This window comes from Drosophila takahashii, chromosome 3R, assembly GCF_030179915.1.
Source record: "Drosophila takahashii strain IR98-3 E-12201 chromosome 3R, DtakHiC1v2, whole genome shotgun sequence".
NCBI classification, from domain to species: Eukaryota; Metazoa; Arthropoda; class Insecta; order Diptera; family Drosophilidae; genus Drosophila; species Drosophila takahashii.
The window spans coordinates 28,213,354-28,235,411 of NC_091681.1; the positions used below are offsets into that span (position 1 = coordinate 28,213,354).

The 22,058-nt window shown below is 37.7% G+C and overlaps 1 protein-coding gene across 39 annotated transcripts in view; it reads right to left on the reverse strand.

The window, feature by feature from the left end:
- Positions 1-22,058, reverse strand: part of slo (calcium-activated potassium channel slo) — a 51,962-nt gene that overhangs the window by 3,159 nt on the left and 26,745 nt on the right. For 5 of the 39 annotated variants that reach the window (XM_070216756.1, XM_017143364.3, XM_017143367.3 and 2 more), the window contains 13 exons: positions 18,403-18,513; positions 16,311-16,416; positions 13,388-13,540; positions 12,829-12,984; positions 12,471-12,583; positions 9,655-9,813; positions 9,507-9,583; positions 5,508-5,558; positions 4,272-4,295; positions 2,858-2,932; positions 2,006-2,038; positions 1,756-1,945; positions 1,130-1,195 (listed from right to left, as the gene is read on the reverse strand). In XM_070216756.1, coding sequence (XP_070072857.1) covers positions 1,130-1,195; positions 1,756-1,945; positions 2,006-2,038; positions 2,858-2,932; positions 4,272-4,295; positions 5,508-5,558; positions 9,507-9,583; positions 9,655-9,813; positions 12,471-12,583; positions 12,829-12,984; positions 13,388-13,540; positions 16,311-16,416; positions 18,403-18,513 — 1,314 coding nt within the window. Of the gene's footprint in view, positions 1-1,129; positions 1,196-1,755; positions 1,946-2,005; positions 2,039-2,857; positions 2,933-3,124; positions 4,296-5,507; positions 5,559-6,644; positions 6,717-8,818; positions 8,855-9,506; positions 9,584-9,654; positions 9,814-10,906; positions 11,020-12,470; positions 12,584-12,828; positions 12,985-13,387; positions 13,541-16,310; positions 16,417-17,746; positions 17,853-18,402; positions 18,514-22,058 lie in introns of those variants that run through there. The other 34 variants (XM_017143399.3, XM_017143402.3, XM_017143398.3 and 31 more) reach the window with 29 other exon arrangements.

Genomic DNA, 22,058 nt, shown 5'->3' on the forward strand with positions numbered 1-22,058 from the left:
AAACTCTAGATACTATTAGTGTAATCCGTAGCTGGCGATCTCCCTCCTGGTGTTTTATTGTGATTCAGGTGCTCGGCATGCGCGAGGGAGACGCCTTAGATGACCCATCACCCTCCCAATCCGCCGGATTTGGCATTTCTATCTACAATACTTAATGCTGTTTTGTAATTTGAAAGAAAGAGAGATAATAATTGAAAGAATATGGTACACAGGTGCAAGTCTTTTGACACAAAGATGAACACAGAAAAACACACACAACACTTAGATTGCAATTCAAGTTCAAATGATTCAGAGAAATAGAGAATGCAGGAGAGAAAGTGGGCGATTGTTGAGCTTAATGTATGCTTTCAGGGTCTAAAACCAACATTTCATGAAAAGTCTTTAATAACAAGTTTAAGCCTTTTAAAAAGAATTGAGTAAAAATTTGCGCAAAAAGGTATGCTATACTTTTTAACCGATCTCTTTCTATAAAGATTGTTAATACGATCTTAAGGAATAATTATCATAATTTTATATCACAGGCTCTACTTAGAAAACTTTTTTCACCTAAGAAAAATAAGAAAGCAAAAAAAATCGCACAAAAAACTTGAAAAATTGTTTTTTAAAAGCTCCTACAGTTTATAATAACGAAGATACTAAAAACTTCGGCTTATATTATTTCTTTTAGTAAAGTTAGTATTTTTTAGTAATTTATTTTTGGAGGCCCACACACACTGAAGAACGGGGAGCTCATATGTTAGTAGATAGAATGCTTCAGAATGAAATGCGATTAGTTATGCTGGGTTAGTTTTGAATGCGAAATAATCGTGGGGCGCACACACATACACACGGACATCTACAGACGCTCACGCACACGCGCAAACATACACATACGCACACAGACACAGAAGACAGCGACATGACAATAAACGCACATATTTGGTTAGATTTCATTATGTTTAGTACGCGTATTTGATGGTATGGCATAGCTTTCGATCAATCAATATCAATATCAATGTGTGTCAAACAAAATGCGCATAAGATGTAGTTAGATAAGTATTAACGAGTACTAAGGTATAGTTTAAAAAAGGCTTTTGGCTTTTTTGATAGAGTTCGTAAGTTAAAAATCTAGGAAATTATGGACGCATACATGAGCTTTTTAACTTCGTAAGCAAGTTGATAGCCCGCATAAGGGTTAGCATCATTCTCTGGTGGCCTGAAACAAGATGTTGTTCGTTTTTATACATTTAGACTGGTTAAAAGTAATTAATTGGTTTGGTTTGGTTGTTTTTTTCGTTTTTCTTGAGTGAGTGATTGAGTGAGCAGGTGAGTGAGACAGTTAGTTGAGGTGTTTGGATTAGTTGGTTAAAGAGCATTTACATATGTACGAGGAACCTAGAAATCCTTCTCCTGTTCATTGTGTTGTGTGAAATAAAACATATAGTAAACACAATAATCATAATTGAGTGTTTCCTTTGGGATATCGGCTTTGCATGTTTGTTTGCTTGTTTGGTAGTAACGCAACGGAAAAGTGGAAAATCAAACTTGATGCAGCGCAAACAGAGTTGTCCTAAAAAGTGTATTCATTGGGTATTTCTTTTGTTGCTCTTGCTCGATTACCGACTTTGCTTTGCTATTTGATAACTGAACAGAGTGCTGTTTAATGTGATAAATCGCTATAGTAAAGTAGATGGCCTGCTGTTCCTCCCCCTGTTATATATATACTCGTATATATAGATATGTACAATCCCCGCGCGATATAGGGTTCTCACTCACCTGTTGTACTGCGATGGCGATATCACTTGGCCCTCCACCTGTCGGCTCACATTCACCGTGGGCTTCACCTTGTTCACCTGCTTTCCCGCCGCCGCAGCTGCTGCAGCGGCCGCTGCCGTGTTGTTCATGTGGTGCATGCCACCTGTACCGTTGCCCGTGCCATTCGGCCGGCGCACATTGCGATTGAGTACTGTAAGCACAAGAAGGAGACAGTTGATAATGATATCTGAGCCACTGCACCAGCACTTACGATTCGTATCTTCTCTGTCACGAGTGATATCACCTGTGACACATTTCGCATTTCGCATTTGGCAGGCAGAACAGAAGCGTTGGTTTCCCAAGAGATCAGAGAGATCAGAGATAAAGAGCAGATCAATCGATTAGTAATCTTGGCTGGAGGCTGGACACGCTGGTCAGAGTGTGGAGAGATACTCATTGGCTTTAAGTATTAGTCATTAGTTAATCGAGAAAGGTACTTTTGAGCCGCGTGTTGCATGTTGCATGTTGCATTTGGCATTTGGTTTAGATTTGTTACTGGTTCTTAGTTATTTGTTTCTTGTGATGCTGTTTGTGTGTGGCTTGCGACAGTAATAAACAAAGTTGATAACAAGCAGATCGGTTATGCAATTAAAAACGAAGGCACACAGGGTGATGTGTACAAATAAGTAAAGTAAGTTAAATAGACATCGATATGGGTTCGAGTAGTAGGTATGAGATACGGGAGATAGAGATATATGGCGGTAGTCCTTAGATAGATTATATTAACGAGTTACATTAGCAGAGAAACGAGTTCTGTTCAAGAATCAACGCAAAAACAGAGTTATGCAAACGAATATCTAAACAATTATCATGGGTTGTACTTGATCGTTTTAGTTATTGGATTGGATACATTTTTACCTTTACAACTGAGGGAAAAAGCGAACCAAGGAAACGAAGGACAAAGTCAAAGTCAAAGGCGAACTGAAACTGATCTTGATCGGGTTATGTGTAATGTGAGATTGAGCTATCCACCTATCGACGACTGGCGTTCAAAGTGACCTTTCTGTGGATCTGATCTCTGACTGATACCAAATTGAGTGTTCGATTGAGGACGAGACTTTACCCGATACAGATCCACGCACATGCACCCGCTTGGGTAGCTCGGGGGGCGTAAATGTGGGTGCAGGATGGTGTTCATCTGTAAAATACGGTGGTTCGTTATCGCACAGCTCAGGAAAATCAGATTCGGTGTGTATGCATTTCTTTGTGTTATTTTTATGGTCAAGCTTTTTATGTGAAGCTCAAAATTGCTTTTGAATATACAACAAATTCTTTTTTTTTTGGTTCTGTATTCTTTTTTTTATTTTTTTTTAAGGGGGATTGTGTTTGGTTTTGTAAGAACTGAAGCGGTAAGAGTATTGGTTTGTTTCTTAAATAAACAAGAAATTTGAGAGAAAATCATAGAGAAATTAGTCTGACTCTTGGGGAAACCCAGGAAAACCTGACGAAATCAAATCAAATGAAAACGGCTCTCGGCCGAAACTGAACGAAAAGTGTTCAAGATGGTCGGGGGATGGTTTTTCGGGATTCATTTTAGGGTATTTGCTTCATAGAATATCGAACAAAACATGCAAATAAATATGAGTTGGAACAGAACTTGTGATAGTTATCTTACATTTATACAAACGGGTACAAAATATTGGAATAGATATATCGAGTATTGGTAAAACGGTGAACAAGTCTAAGCAAGCATTGGTCAAGGTATACATATTTAGGGATACAAACCAAATCGGTTAAAGCTTGAAGCATTATTTAAGCAACACGCTGACTAAGTGCGGATTACAAGCTGAGTAGCAAGATTGGCAAATTGTTTGGCAATATTCTAGGTATTCATCGGCAGCTTTTTTGGCTCGCTGGATTTGGGTATCCGATTGTCAAAGCGCTTAATACTTAGGCTGCTAGAACGGCTAACACCCACTTATAGAACAACTTCAAACGATCTCTCCAACTACGAGTTGCACTATCTAGTTTAACCCCAGCTTCTGATTGGGGGGCTGAATTTAACGATTATAGTTGGTTAGCAATTGAACTGCATGGAATTTGGAATTTAATCGCTTTCTGATTGATCCCTTCCCCCTCTCCTGATTGGTGCAGTGCTCGGGGGGATGAGGAGGAGCTGCTTGATTGCCGCTTTTAATTTCACTTTGATTTTGGGTGGTTGTGATTGGATGGTGGCCCTAATCAGTGGCTCAGTTGCTTTGCTTTCTCAAGTCATTTATATTTGATTTATTCATGTTGGTTTATGCATGGTAAAACAATAACTTACGATAGGTCTAATTGTATGGGGTTCTCTCTCTGGGTAAAATTATAAACCGAAACAAACTAAGATACAGTACAAATCACGAGAATATGGAAGGGAATTTGTCGAAAACTCTAATAAGTTCAAATAATAATGAAATGTTTTAGACAAGTACAAATGCGATTTAATTATAGTAATTCTTGTTCTGTTTTTTTCGATATGAGTTAGTTTGACTTACTTGACAACGAGTATTCATCGTCTTCTACACACACACACAGAGACATATAAATAGGAGTATTTATTGTAGTTGTAGTAGTTGATACGGAACACGAATGTGTGGGTAGGGAAGTACAATAGAAAGATGACAGGTTTACAAATTTGAAATATTATATAGAAAGGAACAAAGCTCCGGACGCAGAAGATCGGGTTTTGTATATTTTACAGAGAATGAGTGTTGTGTAGTGTGGTGTTGGGGAATGCAGGTCCTTAAGACCCGGTGTATTGTGTTCTATGGAGTGTGTCAGTGTTACCACTTGGTGTATCATATAAAGAGAAACTTGAAGTATTTGTTGGTATGACATAGTTGTCCTAAATACGTGAACAGGTAGAATTTGTATCACGAATAAACGATACTATACGACATGATACGATGCGATACGATAGATAGATACAATACACAATATGTAGTTAACGTTTGTACAAAATACTTTACGATATACGAGTACGATTATTATGTAGAGTATGAGTTATAGACACGACGACTCGACTTGATAACAAAATGGATAGTATGGATAGCATGGAGCTCATACTGAATAGTACTGATTATGTAGTATCCAATATTAACTGACTCAAAACAAAGTTCGGTTTAGTTTAGTTGGTTCTTTACTTTACTACACACTCACACGCACACTAAGGTTAAAGTTGAATATGAAAAAGGACACAATTACTAGAACGAACGAGTAGAAACGAAACATGTATTTGTGTGTGTGTGTGTGAGCGAGTTACTGTGTGTAGTGCATTAGTGTTGGAACGGGGGGCGGGTGGTTCTGGACAAGGGGCGGGGCCAGGGGCTGTGTATTGGTGTTTGTGTGGCTGTGTCTGTCAAAGATTGATTGATTTTCGATTGTTTGGCTGCCTGATTGATTGGCTTAGTTTTTGATTGGTTGGCTGAATGGCATATGCAGCTGAACAATAGCAATTAGAGTTAGTTAGGTTAGTTTGGCACTATAAACATGTAATCGAGCGTTTTACTTGGTTAGCAAGAGATTTTTCGGGCAGATGTAATGGTAAATTTTAGGTTGCCAATTGGAAATCATGTTGGGTTTCGTGGATTCTGGTTTCTGGTTTCTAGTTTATGAAATGTGTGTTTCGTATGCTTATCGGTTACAGTAGAGTAGTAGAGACAGAGACAGGATATAGAGAGATAGAAAGAGACAGAGAGAGAGAGTGAGAGAGTAGAGTAAGTTATACGTACTTGCACGCCCAACCATTTGTACGGCTCGGACGCCTTTCCGGAAGGTGGCCACTGTTTTTGTTTCATGAAAACAGAATTTTATAGGATTCGTGTGAATAGGTAAATGATGGCAAGGTAATGATTGTTGATTTCAATATAATTTAGTTTCTCCTCTTCTCGCAATCTTCGTATGCTTATCATTGGAACATCATTCAACAAATGATGAATAAATCAAAAATATAGGAAATTAAATACGCTATAACGGAAATCATAAGTAAATCGCACGGCACACGTTGTACTTGAACTTTCGTTTAAATATATATGCTGATATATTCATATGTGGTATGCAGTTTATGATTATAATTAGATATATGCAATGTATATAAAGTATATATACTAAGTATGCTGTTTCTGTTTATTATGACATTATACGCGCTTTTCGGGCGAACCAAACCAGAAATCGTAGCAAAACTAATTTAGTTCTATAGTAAGTAATGTTATATTTATACTGAGTACGATAGAGAGAACGATAGAGCGATAGTAGGGAGCAGAAGTACAAACTGAACTCAACTCTTTAACAGAACTAAACTGATTTCATTGCAGTTGAATGACACCTTATTTCCCTATTTCTATTATAGTTTTTACCCAGTTCTTCTCAATCTGTAGTTTCCTAGCTTCTTGGATCTTGGCGGGGATTCTTTGGCATTTAGCGGCTAAGAGCTTTTCAGGGATTTTAGCATTAACTAAGGAACACAAATGCTGACAGTACATCAATTTAGAAATAATGATTTAGTTTCCAAGTTCGAATTAGTTTTATAAAGATAATCATTGTTTTTAATACGAATTTGGCAAGCCAAACCTAAGGAGCGTTTACCAAAGTGTTAATGTTTAAAGAAATAAATTTAGTTTAGATAGCTGTTGAAATTCAATTCAATCCGACAAACGGACATGTTACACGTAATATTTAATATTTTTTTAGAATCCTTTTGGTTATCGCTCGTGTTTTTTTTAGGTTGGTTGGTTTAGGATTAGGATTAGCAGCAACAAATAAATCTTTTGGCTTGGTAATATAAAAACGGATATTAATATTGGATAGAGCGCCGCAAATCGCAAATAATGGGTTTGGTTTCGTTTGTGGAAATGGATTTGAAAGCGTACCCTCCATTGTATTCATCACCGACGTGATGCCTTGGTTGACCATGCCCGTCTGCATCATTATCATGCCCACATCTGCAAGATGGTTTTGATACGTTTTGGTATTCAGATAGACACTCGCTCGTACACACAGAAACAAATGCATATATTTCGGTTAAGTATAACAGGCCTGGAGATCTGGGATCAGTTCGGTTCGGATCGGATCGGATCGGGATTGGTTCAGAAACTTAAGCTCTACGGCACTACGAACGGCAAACTGCGTTCAACTTGACATTTTCAGCTGCAACATTGGATCCCGATTCGCTGTTTTAAAGCCATAACGCAGGCAACGCAAACACGGCAAACTTACTAACTACTTGAGAACATTTCCAGCTAATTTGGGTGTTTACAGATTAAGATTTAGATTCACAGAGTATAGGTAGAGATTGTTTGGGTGTTACACGCTACATAGAAACCAAATACATAAACGTCGGTTACACTCCCGTTAGGATTTTTGTTAAACTCTGCCGTAGCCTGATCTAATGTTATTTACACTTTTGCTTTGCAGCTACTCGTGGTTATATACAATCGCGTTAGATATAGATAAATGTAAATAGAGATCTGTGAGTGAGGTGAGTGCCACGCCAAGAACACAAATCAAAGGAAAGTGTTAAGAGGATTCGTGAGGACGGCGCAGCATTTCAAGAACTTAGGTCTACCGGTAAGTATTAAAGATAATTTAATTTAATCATAAGTATTAGGAAGAGTATTTAAATTAGAGCTGGATGCTGCAAAGGTGAGTCAAAATTGATCGAAAAAAGAGTTTATTCTTTTTTATTACACATTTTTTTCTTTTGTATGGTGAGATGGTGTGATAAAATGTAAACAGATTGTTGTGCTCGTTTCCATGCACTTATTTTGATCTTGTATTATTCTCAACACATAAGTATAAAGTACAAAGATTAAGAGGGAGTTACAGAGACAGAGAGAGCAAGAGCGAGGGTTAGCGAGACAGACTTTTTAAAAAAATTGTGCAGTTTCAGGATTGGAATAAAAATTTATCATCAAAAAAGAGGGCTATCAATGGAGTGTGGTTTATAAAGAAATATAGATGGTAAAGAGGTAGTCATGCCGTTTTAATGAAATACAAAGCTGTAGATTGCAAAGATGGCTTTAATTTTAAAAATTGAGAAATAAGTAAACAAAATTGTAATATTTTGAGTGGCGCCTGCTGTTTGCATATGAATTGGTAAAATTTCTTTTGGAATATCGCAGTTCATCCTTTGTATTTCACTTATTCGGGCTGGCATATTACTCATACGCCCCGTAAAACACAAAAATCACTTGTAAACGGAAAATCGTAGGTGTCAACTAACATGGTGGTACTCTAATGGCTTTTTTCGTGATGGTTAAAGGAAAAGCGAAGAGTTTGGTTAACATTTCTTGCTGGTTGACTGTTGTGGCTGTAGTATAGTAGGTAATCAAAGAACTGGGGTTGCATATCGCACAAACATATTTACAAGGTCGATGATACGTTATGTTTTGTGTTTTTTTGGCTATTTTATCCTCGTTGAATATGTATGGGGAATATATAGTTAATCGTTATAGGTGTGGGTGTATTTAACAGTTACTTCGTGGGTTACAAAGAGGCGCATGTCAAAACAAACAGTGACCAAAATAGAACTGCACATGGGCAAGATAAACGGGCAGGACGGAATGGTTCGTTGTTCATATATATAAAAGTATATGCTGGTGGTTGGTTATGATATCGGAAACGGTTTTATGATCGGGGGCTGAGCACATGGAGACGGTCCAATGTTTTGCCTTGCAAAATCGTTTCAAAAACTAAAGACAAACAATCAAAATCAAAGGAAAATTCTTGATTTTGATGTGCTCTTGGTTAAGGTGAAAGGTGCTGACGGGAAAATCGGTTTGGGGTCCGGGGGTCTGGGAATTTAAGGACCTTCGCTTTGCTGTATTCAATGTACAAACAAAAGGTAACGGGAATATGCAAAATGTACTTTATACAAAAGTTGGAATTGTAACTGGAATCGGTATTGGTATTGGTATTGGAATTGGATAAAACTTCAAAACTGAGAAGTGTTTGTGTGGTTAAGTTAAGTGTTCTGGTTTTTGTGGGAGATTTGAGTGTGTTTTCTTTTTGTTCTTTGGGTTATTCGGTTTGTAGCTTGATTTACCTAAGTCATCGAATTTGCTCCTGGGCTGAACAGTCACTGTGGGACAAAGTTATGGCATTGGATTGTATTATTTGGTATTAAATTCGATTCGATTTCGGTTTAATTGGTTGTATTTGGTTATGTCACGTTGCAACGGTGCGAGGGTTGTTCGAACAGTTGCAGCCATGACAATGGGTATTGTTGATTGATTGATTGATCGGTTCGGTTATGCATAGTTATAGTTATAGTTAGTTGTTGTGGTTGGTTGTTGCAGTTTTTGGTATTGAATTCATTGAGAGCGAGGCCACACGCGCCAACACACATACATAATAAATATATAATAAAAACATGGATATTTATGTATAAAAATATGTAAAAATATACGAAAAGTTTCATGGTAGAGTGGTAAAATATTTAGATATTCATAAAGGTTAGAAAGATTGCGCCTTATACTTAGAATCTGCCTCAACATTCGCTAGGTCCTTCTTACAAACTAAAATCGAGTTATCGGTTATTCCCTATCGTTTCTGTTTGTTTGGCTTACTCGACTCGAAACTCTGGCTGTCTTCGAAACGTTCGATTCACAAACGAAACAACAAATCAAATACATATTGAAATCAAAACGGATAAGTTAAATTAAATCGATAGATACATAAAGATACTCTAAGAGTTGCAGTTTGGGTATTAATTGGTACAAAGGTTTGCTTACAGTTTTTGCATTTGCATTTCTTGATCAGCGTCTCGTCCTTGATGTCCTCATGGCAGGCTTTGCAATAGAACCAGGCACTGTAAAGGGGGGTTTAGAAATTGTAGTTTATTTATGGTCTATAGGTCATCTATAGGTTGTCACATCTTACCGCTTCACCTCGTCGGCGCTTTGTGCTATGAAGAAACCCTGGGTGTTGGCCTGTATCTTGGCCCCCCGCGGGTTTATGGAAATCTTGCTGTCTGCCCCCTCCTCGGCGCCCTTGATCTCGATGGCCAGCAGCAGGAGCTTCAGCTTGGAGAAGCACAGCCTAAACGCGGGGAAGAGGGGAGCTAATCAGTCCCTGGGCGCCCGATCTCACTTCAACTTAGCCTAGATTTGCTTTACAAGTAATTGAACCTAGTTTTAGTATGCTACAAAGGTGTAGTCGAACTCTCTCAAAAACAGGGCATGCTCTTTGTGTGAGTGTGTGTGGGTGTTTGAGTGTGTGTATGTGTCGTTGTAGTGGTGAGTGCTCTGAAAGCGTACACTGAACAAAAAAAAGACAATCAAGACGCTTGACGAGTCAAAAATAGGCATGCTAGGCAAAATGCTTAGGTAAACTAGAAAAAATATTCGGTTTTAAACAAAACGTTCATTAAAGAAATCAAAACTACAGACAGTGAATCATCTGCGGTCCATTGCCAACTAGGGTACACTCTAAAAACATTCTGCACATGCAATGAGTTCGGGGTCGGGGGTGGAGTCACAAGTGGAGCTGTTCTGTGGTGGGTGGTCTCTAAAGTTATTTGCAGTGTACTATACGTGGTTGACGCTCTACGAATCGCAGCGAGCGGAGTTCGGAGTTAGCAAGCGATTGTGGCGATCGGATGCGGATTACGATTGCGGTTGCGATTACGGATACTAAACGGTATAATACGGTATACGATATACGGTTTCTGATGCAGTTTGAGCCAATCGAAATGAGTGTGGGTTTAATATACAGGTTGTTCAATGCGTTCGCCCTCGAAAGGTTAGTTCTCGGGTTCTGGTTCTGGGTTCTGGATACTGGTGGCTAGTGGCTAGTTTGGATCTTTCAGTGGATCTATGGTTCTAAAGTATGGGTTTTGAGAGTTGAGTTTTATCGAGATATACGAGTAGATGGCCAGAGGTGGGGAGAGTGGGGAGAGGCGACAAACAGTTGTTTAGTTGTTGATTGTTATTATGAGGAAGGAGAGTAAATCAAACGGAATCGAATCAAGTTGGTAAATAATAGGAAAAAGAATTGGTAAACAAACTTATTTTGTACAATGCAAAAAGTTGTAGTAGTAGTAGTAGTAGTAGTAGAAGTAGTAGTATTTTTTATACAGTTTGCATATAATTTGGTTTTATTTTTTCGCTAATTTCTCATTTTTGAGTCTTACTCGCTGGCTTGTGGGAATGTCATGCCGGTAAATGAAGGTGATAGGGTTTCGGTGTACATCTCACACCCTGTACCTTGAAGATAATCATTTTGCCAGGCCTGTGTGTCTGGTGACTGAAAGTTAGAAAATGGTTTTGTTGTGGTTTGCATTTAGTAAGTTCGCTAAAGTAACTACGTGGCGCATTATCGGTTTTTGGTTCTAAATTGTTTGTTTGTCTGTTTGGTTTTTGGTATTTGGTATTTGGTTTTTGGCTTTTTGGTTTTGTGTGGCTGTGGCAGGTGGAGTAGACTAGCAGAGATTTTTGGGGGACAGGTCCTACGCGTACACATCTCATAGCTGGGACTCTGGTTTCTGGTTCTGGGTCATCTGGGTCTACGGCACACATTTCAACAGCTGGCGAGTATCGGTGCTAAGAGTGTGTATCTTGCTGTTTTTGGATGGTGCTTGTTTCTGGGTCAGGCATTGCATACTCTGGCTTTGGCTTTTGGCTTTGGCTTGGCATAGAAATACTGCTTCGATCTCGGGATTTGCTTTTTTTTTTGGCATTCGGTCTGTACACTTTCTGGCGAACTGGCGAACTTTACAGCATTGAAGAAGGCACGAGCATTGGGGTGGCATCAAGACTCAACCGAACCGAACGTGTGTCAAATGAGCAGAAATCAAAAGGTCGAACTGAAAACATCAGGAACGGAAAAGAACCAACTCAAACTAAAATGCACGCTGCAAACTTAGAACTGTTACTGAGATACAGATAGATAGTAGATAGATAGATAGTTTTAGAGAGAGACAGAGAGAGAGAGAGATTCGGAGCGATCCGCTCACACAGATACCATACATTAGCGATTGGGTGTGTGTGTCTGTTTGTGTGTGTGGTGTTTGTTTGTCCTTAAATAAAGAGTCGGTTGAACTGGCCGGGCAGTTTTGAAGTTTGCTTTTGAAAATGAAGGATAAGAAACAATATTTTGTATTTGCAAACACTGAAGGCATTTTGAACACTTAGAACACTCAATTACACAAAGAATTTGCTTGAAACAACGACTAATTTTCACAGTGTAATGTTTAGAGTTTGTGTATGTGTGTTTCTTGTTTGAAAAATCATAAGCTAAGTTCACTGGCAGGCACATTTACACGTTGCAACACTTAGATCGGTGTAAACGTGCCGGATCTTCGATCAAAATAAATGAAAACAACCAACGAAAGAAAGAGATTTACAACGACGATCAGAACTGAGTGAAAACAAATAACAATGTGTTTACTTGTGGTGTATGTGAGAGTTGTGAGGTGTTTTTCCGGCCTACAGGAAACCCAACAGTGATTTTCTACCATTGCAAACATTTATTCTCAAATCACTGTTGACCTTCAGCTTGTAGGCCGAACATATCTTATGTTGTTCATGGTGTACGATATTTTGTTTTTTTTTTCGTTCAACGCTGCACGATTAACAAGTAGAATAGAGTAGGTAGTAGTAGATACGATATAGTATTTTAAGTATTTTTTCTGGTACGAGTATTACGATATAGCTTATGGTTTGGAAAATTGGAAAACTGCCAGCTGCGTGACTTACTCAGTGGCCTGAGCAAATGGTATTCCAATAAATGTGGGACTCAATGTTTCAGTGTACATTTCCATGCCAGTGCCGCGCAGGTAATCATTTGTCCAAGACTGCATGTCTGGCGACTATGGGTTAGAGACGTAATTTAGAGACATTTGGATTGATAAATACGGTAGGTATAGTGGGTACACCCCACATATCATATTGCTTGGCCCCCTGGGCGGATATTGCTTGTCTGCGGATCTGTAATCTGTAAATCTGGAAAATATCTAACTTCCGGCCTGCTTTCACTGGGCGCCAGTAGTGTGAGTGTGTCTGGTATTTCGTAGGTGAGTGGCCTGATCTCTGGGACTGGGACATCCCCACTTACCGTCTTGAACGATCTCATGGCGAACAGATTAGCCATCATGGTCGAGAACCCGGGCGCCAAGCAACTCTGGGCAATGAAGCCCAGCTTCAGTTCGGCCAGGCAAATGACATCGTCGCCCTGTTTCCAGTCCCACGATGGTATGTTCAACAAGTACGCCTGGGTATTGAAATGTGATTAGTATGAATAATTTTAAATAATAAAGGTTCCTAACAAAAATATAAAATTATTGATAAAATTCGTATATTCTTAGGAAATAATTTTTAATACTATTTCTTCGAAGGGTGGCTAAAGAACTAAATATATTTTATCTGAAATTACTAGGATTACTTCAAGAGGTGTCCAAAAGTATGCAGATAATATGAGAATAGCGAATAATGAATTCATCATAAATTACAATATATTGTTGCATACTTTTGGACACCTTGGAAAACTATAAAGTCCTACTTTTATCTGGTAGTTTTATTGAAAATTTTTCATTTCAAAAAAGATATTCATCGAGAAAAATAGTTTTGTTTACTTAATTAAATATAAAAATTGTATGGATGGTTGGTCCACTCACCTTGTTGTGGTACTGCATCAGCTGGATGATGACTCGAATGTCGTCGCTGTAGTTTTTGATCGAGATGACTCTCATGATGTTGGCAGCATCTTCTGCGTCGGGATCTTGGCAATATTTGTTAGCTAGCACGAGGCAGGCGTCGGCTTCATGTACCTGTGGTTTCCAGGATTCAAAGGATACGGAAGATCGAGATTGAGAGTTGCCGATTAGCACTGGATTGTGGTAGTTAGCCGGTTAGCTTGTTATGGTCAGACTATGTCTATGGGCATTTGATGTTTGTCTCATGTGAGTTAGTTTTGTTATGTTGAACTGTTCAAAGTAGTTTGTTATGGTTCAGTGATTGTTATTGTTACTGTAATTGTGAATATATATTGCAGAGGTGTCACGTTTAGAGCATTGTCCACAATATAAACAATTAGTAAGCGGTTTGGTTTACACGCACATCGACTGGACAACTATGGTACGAGTATGAGTACTTAAAATGCCACAGGTGAGTGTTCTTTTTTGTTTTGTTTTTTTTTTTTTTTTGGCTAGATCTGACTGCGATCAAGGCCATATATTTTAATATCTTGCATATACATTGCGTACGTAGTAGGGTTCTTTAAGGTACGAGTAGTATTCATTAGCAGTGCCCACGAGGGGCTGTTGGGGAGATAGTAAGCGGTTGTACAGTGGCTGGGTGGGTGGGTTGCTGGACACAGTCTTTCGGTTTCAACTCCAAACTAAGGACACATCAAGAAATCATAAGGCGAACGCTCGGTGCATGGCGACTGGTGGGGTGGGTTGGATTTGGATTTATTACAAAGAACAAGTACACAGGAAAATCGGGGTGATCGGTGTTCGGGAACAACTTAATCAAATACCAAAGCCCATACAACTTAAGAGCAACTCAAGTGGGCATTAGACAATAGATTAGCACTAGCTATGTACAAGCATCTGTATCCGATTAAAGACATGCAGTCTGCTCGCATGCAAAAGATAAGCTTAGATGCAATCTATTTATCGCAACATTGCACTTTACAAGGCCAAGCGAAGGCTGCTCAAGGCGGTCCATTCAAGAGATATCGATTAAGCTGATATATATAGGGGAGAGTGGGGGAATTTCGTCACAGGGGCAATTTCGTCACCTGCAATATCTCGGAATCCATAAGTCGTAAAAATATATAATTTTTTTGTTTTAGTCCTTCAAGACGGCCAGACACAACCAATGCATTTGTTTTGCACAGAAGGCCAAGATAATTAAGCTATAATATTAAATGTATTTTAACAGTTCAAAAGCTGCATTTAGTTCTCGACGAAATTTTTTCTGTATGCCACAATTCAAAAGGAATAAGATACACGATTTTTTATATAATACACAGTGCTATAATGTGCATTTCTGCGTCAGTGATTTTTAACTTCGCAAGACAAATAATTATTTCTAAAAAAGTACGGTCTGGGGAAATTTCGCCACCCTACGCTAAGGGTAAATTCGCACCTATTTTAAATACATATTTTTATATTTGACGAGCTGGCTAACGAACAGACTACCAGCAGCAGCAACAAATATAGGACGTCAACAAAAATGGTACGCTTGATCAGTGTAGCATATTTTCAGGCGTTAAACTCCCTACATTTTTCAGGTGACGAAATTTCCCCAGTTGTGTGGTGATTTTACCCCCCTGTGTGGTGAGATTGCCCCAGTATATTGGTTTTACATTTTATTTTTTTATAAATCACCAAGCTAATTAAAAAAATAGGGGAATGTCACATTTTAAAGCTTGGTGCTAACCGCATTCAACAATAAAAATAGAAATATGATAACGTGTCTCAAGATGGACAAAAAGTAGCTTTGAAAAAATGCTGACGAAATTCCCCCACTCTCCCCTACAAAATATATAGGTTATTATATTGTAAGGTCTACACATTAATTCTGAATTGAATCTAATTTTCCCTACCAATTTAATTGCCTTTCGGAGAGTCGCATAAATCTTTTAGAATAACCAATTTAGGATTATAACTCAGAATAGATTTTTTTCTTGTTAGAATATTTACATAAATACCGAAAATTAAAGCAGATAACTTAAATTTTCATGCGACCCTTTCGATTTATTAAGCAAATATTTGTTTAATTTAACTAGACAAAATTCTGGATAAAAAAACCCTAAAAATAGAATCAAGCTTAGCTTCTAAATAAATAGTTTTTACCTATTCCATAAATCTTATCCTCAGTCTAGACTTTAAATTAAAAAAAAATATTAGCCCCCTTATAGCCAGTTTAGGATGCTTTTCCTTGATAAACCATATTATACAGTTAACAATTAACTTAACAATTACATAAACATACTTAGCACATACATAAATAAGAAATTACATATAGGTTAATCGTTGTTAGTAATGCGCTTAAAATAAAAATAAATTAAAATTAATTAGTTTTGGTTTTACACAACATTTTCAACATCAATTTACGGTGTTTCTGTGTACTGCGAGTGTGTGTTTCGTGTCTTTTGCTTGCGATTCACAGTTTGTTTAGTTTAATTCATGTTCGAATGGTTAGTCGAGTGCTGGGATCCAAAGGATACATGTACCGATGAATGTAATGGCGTTGTGTACACTAAACTAAGTCCAGAAAATGCATTATGATCGCATATATCGCTTGTACATGTAGACAGACATTACACATACACGCACACGTAAATACATACATACACTTGTATATCAAAAGGCGGGTTTTAATTACATTTGAGCGTTCGTTACATAAATAAGTACGTAAGAAGTAGAAGTACGCTTATTCTGGGATTCGGTTAATACATAATGAAACCAAAGCTCACATAGGTCGAGACGAAAATAGACACGGAAAGGAATAGGGTAAATGAACGGAACGAAAACAAACGAACAAACAAACATATAGAACGGATAAAATGAAAATACATTTTTGTTTTACCTTAACCCTCTGCAGATCGATCGGATTCATAATGGTTCCTTGGAAGAACTCCACGGTGGTAAAATGACGTTTGAACAAACCCTCAAGTTCCAAATCGGGTGGTTTACTTTATAAATTTTATCGTTTGAATTGTTTTTTTTTTTTTCATTTTGATTTATCGTGGTGGTTGTGGGAAAATAATACAAAGTTTTTAGAGTTTTCAATGATTCCAATGTACACAGAGTTTACGTAGATTGGATTGTATTCAGAGAAACAGAAGAATATCGTTGCATGTGTGTGGGTTGGTGTTCGAAACACAACAAACAATATACAGATAAATATGATTGTGGTGCGATTTTCGGAGTCCGCAAATATGCAAATGAAAAAGAAGAAAAAAGAAACGATGCAGACAATTGTTGAAAGAAAATCTCCAAGCCGAAGGTGCAACAAAAATCGTGATTCATTAAAACTAATCTCAACTAAAATAGAAACTTTGTATTCTCCTTACTTAGAATTAGGTCTATGCTCTAGACAAAAACTCTTCTTAAATATCTAATTAACATTACTTAACTAAGCTCTCAAGACTAAATAAATTCTATGGGAGTATAAAAACTTTACGGATATATTACAAGAGGGTTATTTGAATTTCTACGATTTTTGAAATATAAAATATAATAAAAGGTGAATAAATTTGTAAGCTTCAGCTCGATTTTGGATAAAAAGGAAATATGAAAAAATTCAGCTAAGAAAGTCATTCCATTAAGCGGGGTAAAAATACTTTAAGCTAGGATAAACGAAAGAACCAAGGATAATGTGAACGGGATTCTTAACTAAAATCTATCTAGAATTATTATTAACATCATTTATCACGAAGCTCGAGAGGAATTCCAAAGAAAATGCTCTTCTCGAAAGCCTCATCAGCAGCAACCGGAAACCATTAATAATAATGCCATAATAAAGCTATAAAATTGCAATAAAAATAAACATAATTGAATTGTTCAAGTTCAAAGTGAGAGCGAGCATAGATTTATGGCATATTTAAAGAGAACGAGGGAGGGGGACGTGTCTTGTTTTTGATTGCTGGGAAAGGTCATCAGCGAAAGGTATTTCGAATTTTCTTTCGAATCGGTCGGCAAACAGAGTGAAGTTGCATCCTAGCTGTTGAAGAACTAAATTGTGGGCGTGTTTTCTGGCCACGGGCACAAAAACATTCACAGGGTAAAAGTATGAGTTGCATGTAAGATTCGCTGTTGTTTTCTATGTTCTTGATTTTTTGTAAACATTTTTATTTGGCTGGGACACCTGACAATCGGGGCTCGAGTAAATCGTTTATCGTTATTTCTGCGTGTCTTCACTGGTTTCCATGTGTGTGTCTCTGTGTCTGTAGGTGTTCGTGTGTGTCTGTGACTGTGGGTGTGGGTGTGGGCGTGGCCGTGTCTTGGTGTGTGTTTGTGTACCTTGACTCGCTCCAGGTCGACTGCGTTCATCATAGTGCCCTGAAAAAAGGCCACTGTGGTATAGTGACGCTTCAGCAGTCCCTCTAGCTCCAGGTCAGGCTCTTTGCTATTTGGTTTATATTACATTACATGATATGGCATATATATAGTTGAGTTTAGGCATTAATAGTTACAAAGTGAACGAAAGAGGTATTTCGAAATGAAAACATAAACGAATTCCACTGACTGTGTGTTTGCTAGTCGCTAGATTAATGCAAATACTTAAAGTAGTGCTTGAACTAACTTAACTGACTGGGAACGGGACTCCCAACTATCGAGTTAGCGGCCAGCAGCGGCACATTATAAAATACTAAATAAAAACAAATTCATTTAAGTGGGCAAATGGTTTGAAATTACAAATCTTAAACTATATTAATTCAGAGCAATACCTTTGCCTACTTTTCTGCGCTGCCGCTGACCTCTAAGCCATTTTCTTGTTAACTGCTTAAGTACTGCGCTAATTATTTCTCTTGCCGTTGACTTTTCATTAGAAACTCAATTAAAAATACATTTATCAAATCATAAGTCAAATAAACAACGACACAACAAATTAGCAATACGGTTGTAAACAGGTTATTCTTCTGCTTAGGCGCTAGTCGGATTCTGGATGGACTTACCGATGGAGAAAGACCACTTCGACATCGACGTCCTCCCGATCTTCGTGGAGAAAGTCCTTCAGGAAATGCGACACGGACTCGTACGTTATATGACCGCACACCACAATATGTCTTGTGTGGGTTGAGGGGGTCGGGGTAGAAGAAAAATAGATTAGTTCCTTGAAGTGGCATTGATTAAAACGATTAATGCAACAATTTGACTTAACTCTAGGTGTGGAATGCACTGAAGCTCTGTACATGTGTGACGTATGTAAATGTATTAAATGAGGTGTGTGTGTGTGCGTGTGTTGCCGTGTTTCAGTATTAGTGTGCGATTAAAGCGGAAAAAAGAATACTGAATTTAGTTCAAGTCAAGTGATTAAATTAAATTCACTTCTTTAGCCGAATTATTGATCTCAGATTTAATCACATTCCTTTGATCTGCCATGAAGCCAAGTCTATAATATATAGTACATATGCTGTCAGTGTCTTCGTGTGTGAGTGTGAGTCTGAGTGCTTTGAATGTGTTTAAATGAGTGCATGTCATTGGGTGAGGTTATAGATTCGAGTATATTTATTGTCTTGTATTTCTGTATATTTCTTTATATTGATTTATGCTTTGATCTGTTTGTATTATTTATCAACTGCTTGTCGTTGCCTTGTTATGGTTATCTTTATGGCTTGTCAGTATTATTTGGTGGTAAAGTATATTACTTTGCATTTTTTCTTAGAAAACAAACATTTATCAAAATTATACAAATACACGAACTCATAATAGGAACTGAAAATCAAATGATAAATGCAAAATGCATGAATTTAGTCTGCTACCCCAGGGGCTTGTACACAAATCAATCTTAAGTCAATGGCAATAAATTAAAAGTCACAAAATGAGGATATTGTCGCCGCATTTTCGGCCCTCTGCGACTGCAGTTCGCCAATCGAAATGATAAGTATATATAAACGATTATCGGAAATCAATATTGTTCTAGGTAAAGGCTTAGCTACGCACACCATTTTGGTAGTAATCAACTTACATGCATCAAGTAAAGCATCAAAAGTAGTCAGCAACTGGCCAACGCATTTGTTTTCTATATACACATTGTATAATACACTACTCTCATTCCAAGTAATTACTTCTACAGGTGCTAGGTATACAATAGATTATTTTTTTTGGGTATTTACTGTAGTCACAGTCATGCAATCAGGCAGTCAGGCAAACCGGGCAGGCATTCTTCCCATACCTAATAAAAAGTGAGTGTCAGTGCCACTACACATGCATACTTCTACGTTGTATTTTTTTCGAGTGTTGGATGTTTGTGAGGTTGTGAGATTGTGGGTGTGCGTTGAGGATCATCGAACTATACCACATAGTCCGCGATTACTATACACCTAAGTGTCTAGCTACAAAGTCAAGAAGACAGTCAAAGTATAAAATCAATAAGCCAGAAGGACCAAAAGCCTTTCAGCGAAAAACTATGTTAAAATCAACAAAGTGAGTCCTTTGTCCGTAGAATTATTTCACATAAAGTCTGTGGAGTATCCAGCAGTACAAAAAAAGCTTTAAAAAGCGTCTCGTCTCGTAGAACAACTTAATGTTTGATGTCATGATTGTGATCTGTTAAATGTTTCTTGTAGATCAAATCCGGATGCAAGGCTATACAAGTGGCAACTCGTTTTACCTCTACGGTGGCAATAAAAATTGTGCTCGACTAGGTCGCTAAAAAGAAAGAAGAACTTCAATTTGCATTTAACGAACAAACAAACGAAATAAATGCTCTACATTCGATTAGTTCTTGTGTTGCTGTTTTCTTTTCATTGCTGCAGCTTAAGAAACGAATGGTGACATTTGGAATTAAATTGATATTTTGGTTTTTTTTTCTGGAAATGATATAAATATAGAGTGAGAAGGTTTAACATTTGATGCCTGGCCACGCATTTTCATTGTTTTTCTTTTGGTTTTTCATATAGAATTGCTGCTCAAGATGAGAAAACATAAATCAGTTTCAATGCGCCAAATCTATCGCTGAGAAATGTGCAATGAATGTGAGTGGGTTTCGAGGAAATCAAAAACTGTGGATAGGAGAGATCTTGAAAGAGAGACAGAGTTGTTACAGAGAGACAGGAGATGTGTGTATGCAGAGATTTGGAAGGGCTCGGATACGGATACGGATACGATGGTGGAATCGGGTTCAGTTACGGATGGTGCACTCAGAACTCTTAGGCGAGCAATAATTACTGTCCTGATCGGAGGTCCCTTAGCTAGACGACAGGGTATCATAACAATTCATACAACGATGCAGTTCTCCTCAGCCTGGACCTCCTACCTGATCCTGACTTTGATCTTGATCGTAATCCCGACTTTTGATTTTAATCCTGATCCGAACAAGGTGGGCAAAGGAAATCAAATGAAATCGCCGAGCGCATCCATACACAACACTGAGTTTACGACAAGTGGGTGGAGTGGAGTTACAGTTTCATCCGATTCGATTCGAATTGTACACTCTATGGTTTTGGTCTGTGTGTGTGCTGTAGGTTATGGTTAGTTATCTCTTTATTGGTTGATCATACCGGTTGTATTCGAATGTTCGTTGAAACAGAAATTCGCAAAGAAGAGGAAAATATCGAAATCATAACGGGAAAGAGTAGATGTGTGTAAATGTTTATAGTATTTTCGTATATAGCATAGGGTATATAAAGGTTGTCCAAGAACTACAACGGATAACTGAGTGAAGATTTGAAGAGAGAAAGATATATATAGAGAGACAGAGATTAAGAGTAAAAATGTGGGAAAGATATATGGGTTTTATTGATTGATAGGTTAAATTGATTCGCTTTACACACACATATAGATGATTCCGTTTCTCAGATGACAGCTGCCTGTTGATTTTTGTCAAGATGTCAAAGCCAGTTTTGAAGCTGTGTGTTTTCTAATATTGTACATTTCTAGCCAAAAATATTGAGCAAATTGAAGTCTTCCGTGGAAATTGCTTGGTATTTACAAATTGCTGTCTGTACTTGGGGAGAAAAAGTCTATAGAGAGTTCGACTCTATGCATGTGTGTGTGTACATTTTGATTTATATGGATTCTAACATTTACGTATACAATCGAATCAATAGTATTATTATTATTATTATTGTATTTAGTATGCATTATTATCGTTCAATGTTAAATCGTTTAAATGGATATACATATACGCATGTATATTTATTTATGTATATAGATATATATATACGAGTTTTACGACTTCGATAGCAAGGACTATATAGACAATTACGATAATGTAACACAATAATAAACACCAATCACTGATTCACTTCAAGGGCTAATACAAATGCAAAACGAGGCTAGGATGATGTGGCATACAGAAAAGAGACAAACTTAAGAGTATACGCATATTGAATTTCGATTAATGCCAATCATCAGCTCTGACTTCACACTCGCTTGGTCGACCTGCAAATTACACGTATGTATCCAATTCGTTTCTAGGTGAATGCGAACTAAGGAAAAGCAAAACGTAATTTACCCAAAAATTGAACACGATTAAGCCGCGTTTTCCGAACTCAAGAAGAACGTGCAAATCAAACGAAAAGATAGGAGCTAAAGAATTTAGGTTCAAGATCAGGATGTACGAGTACGATATAGAGAGTAGAAAGTAGCAGAAGAGTAAGTTGATAAT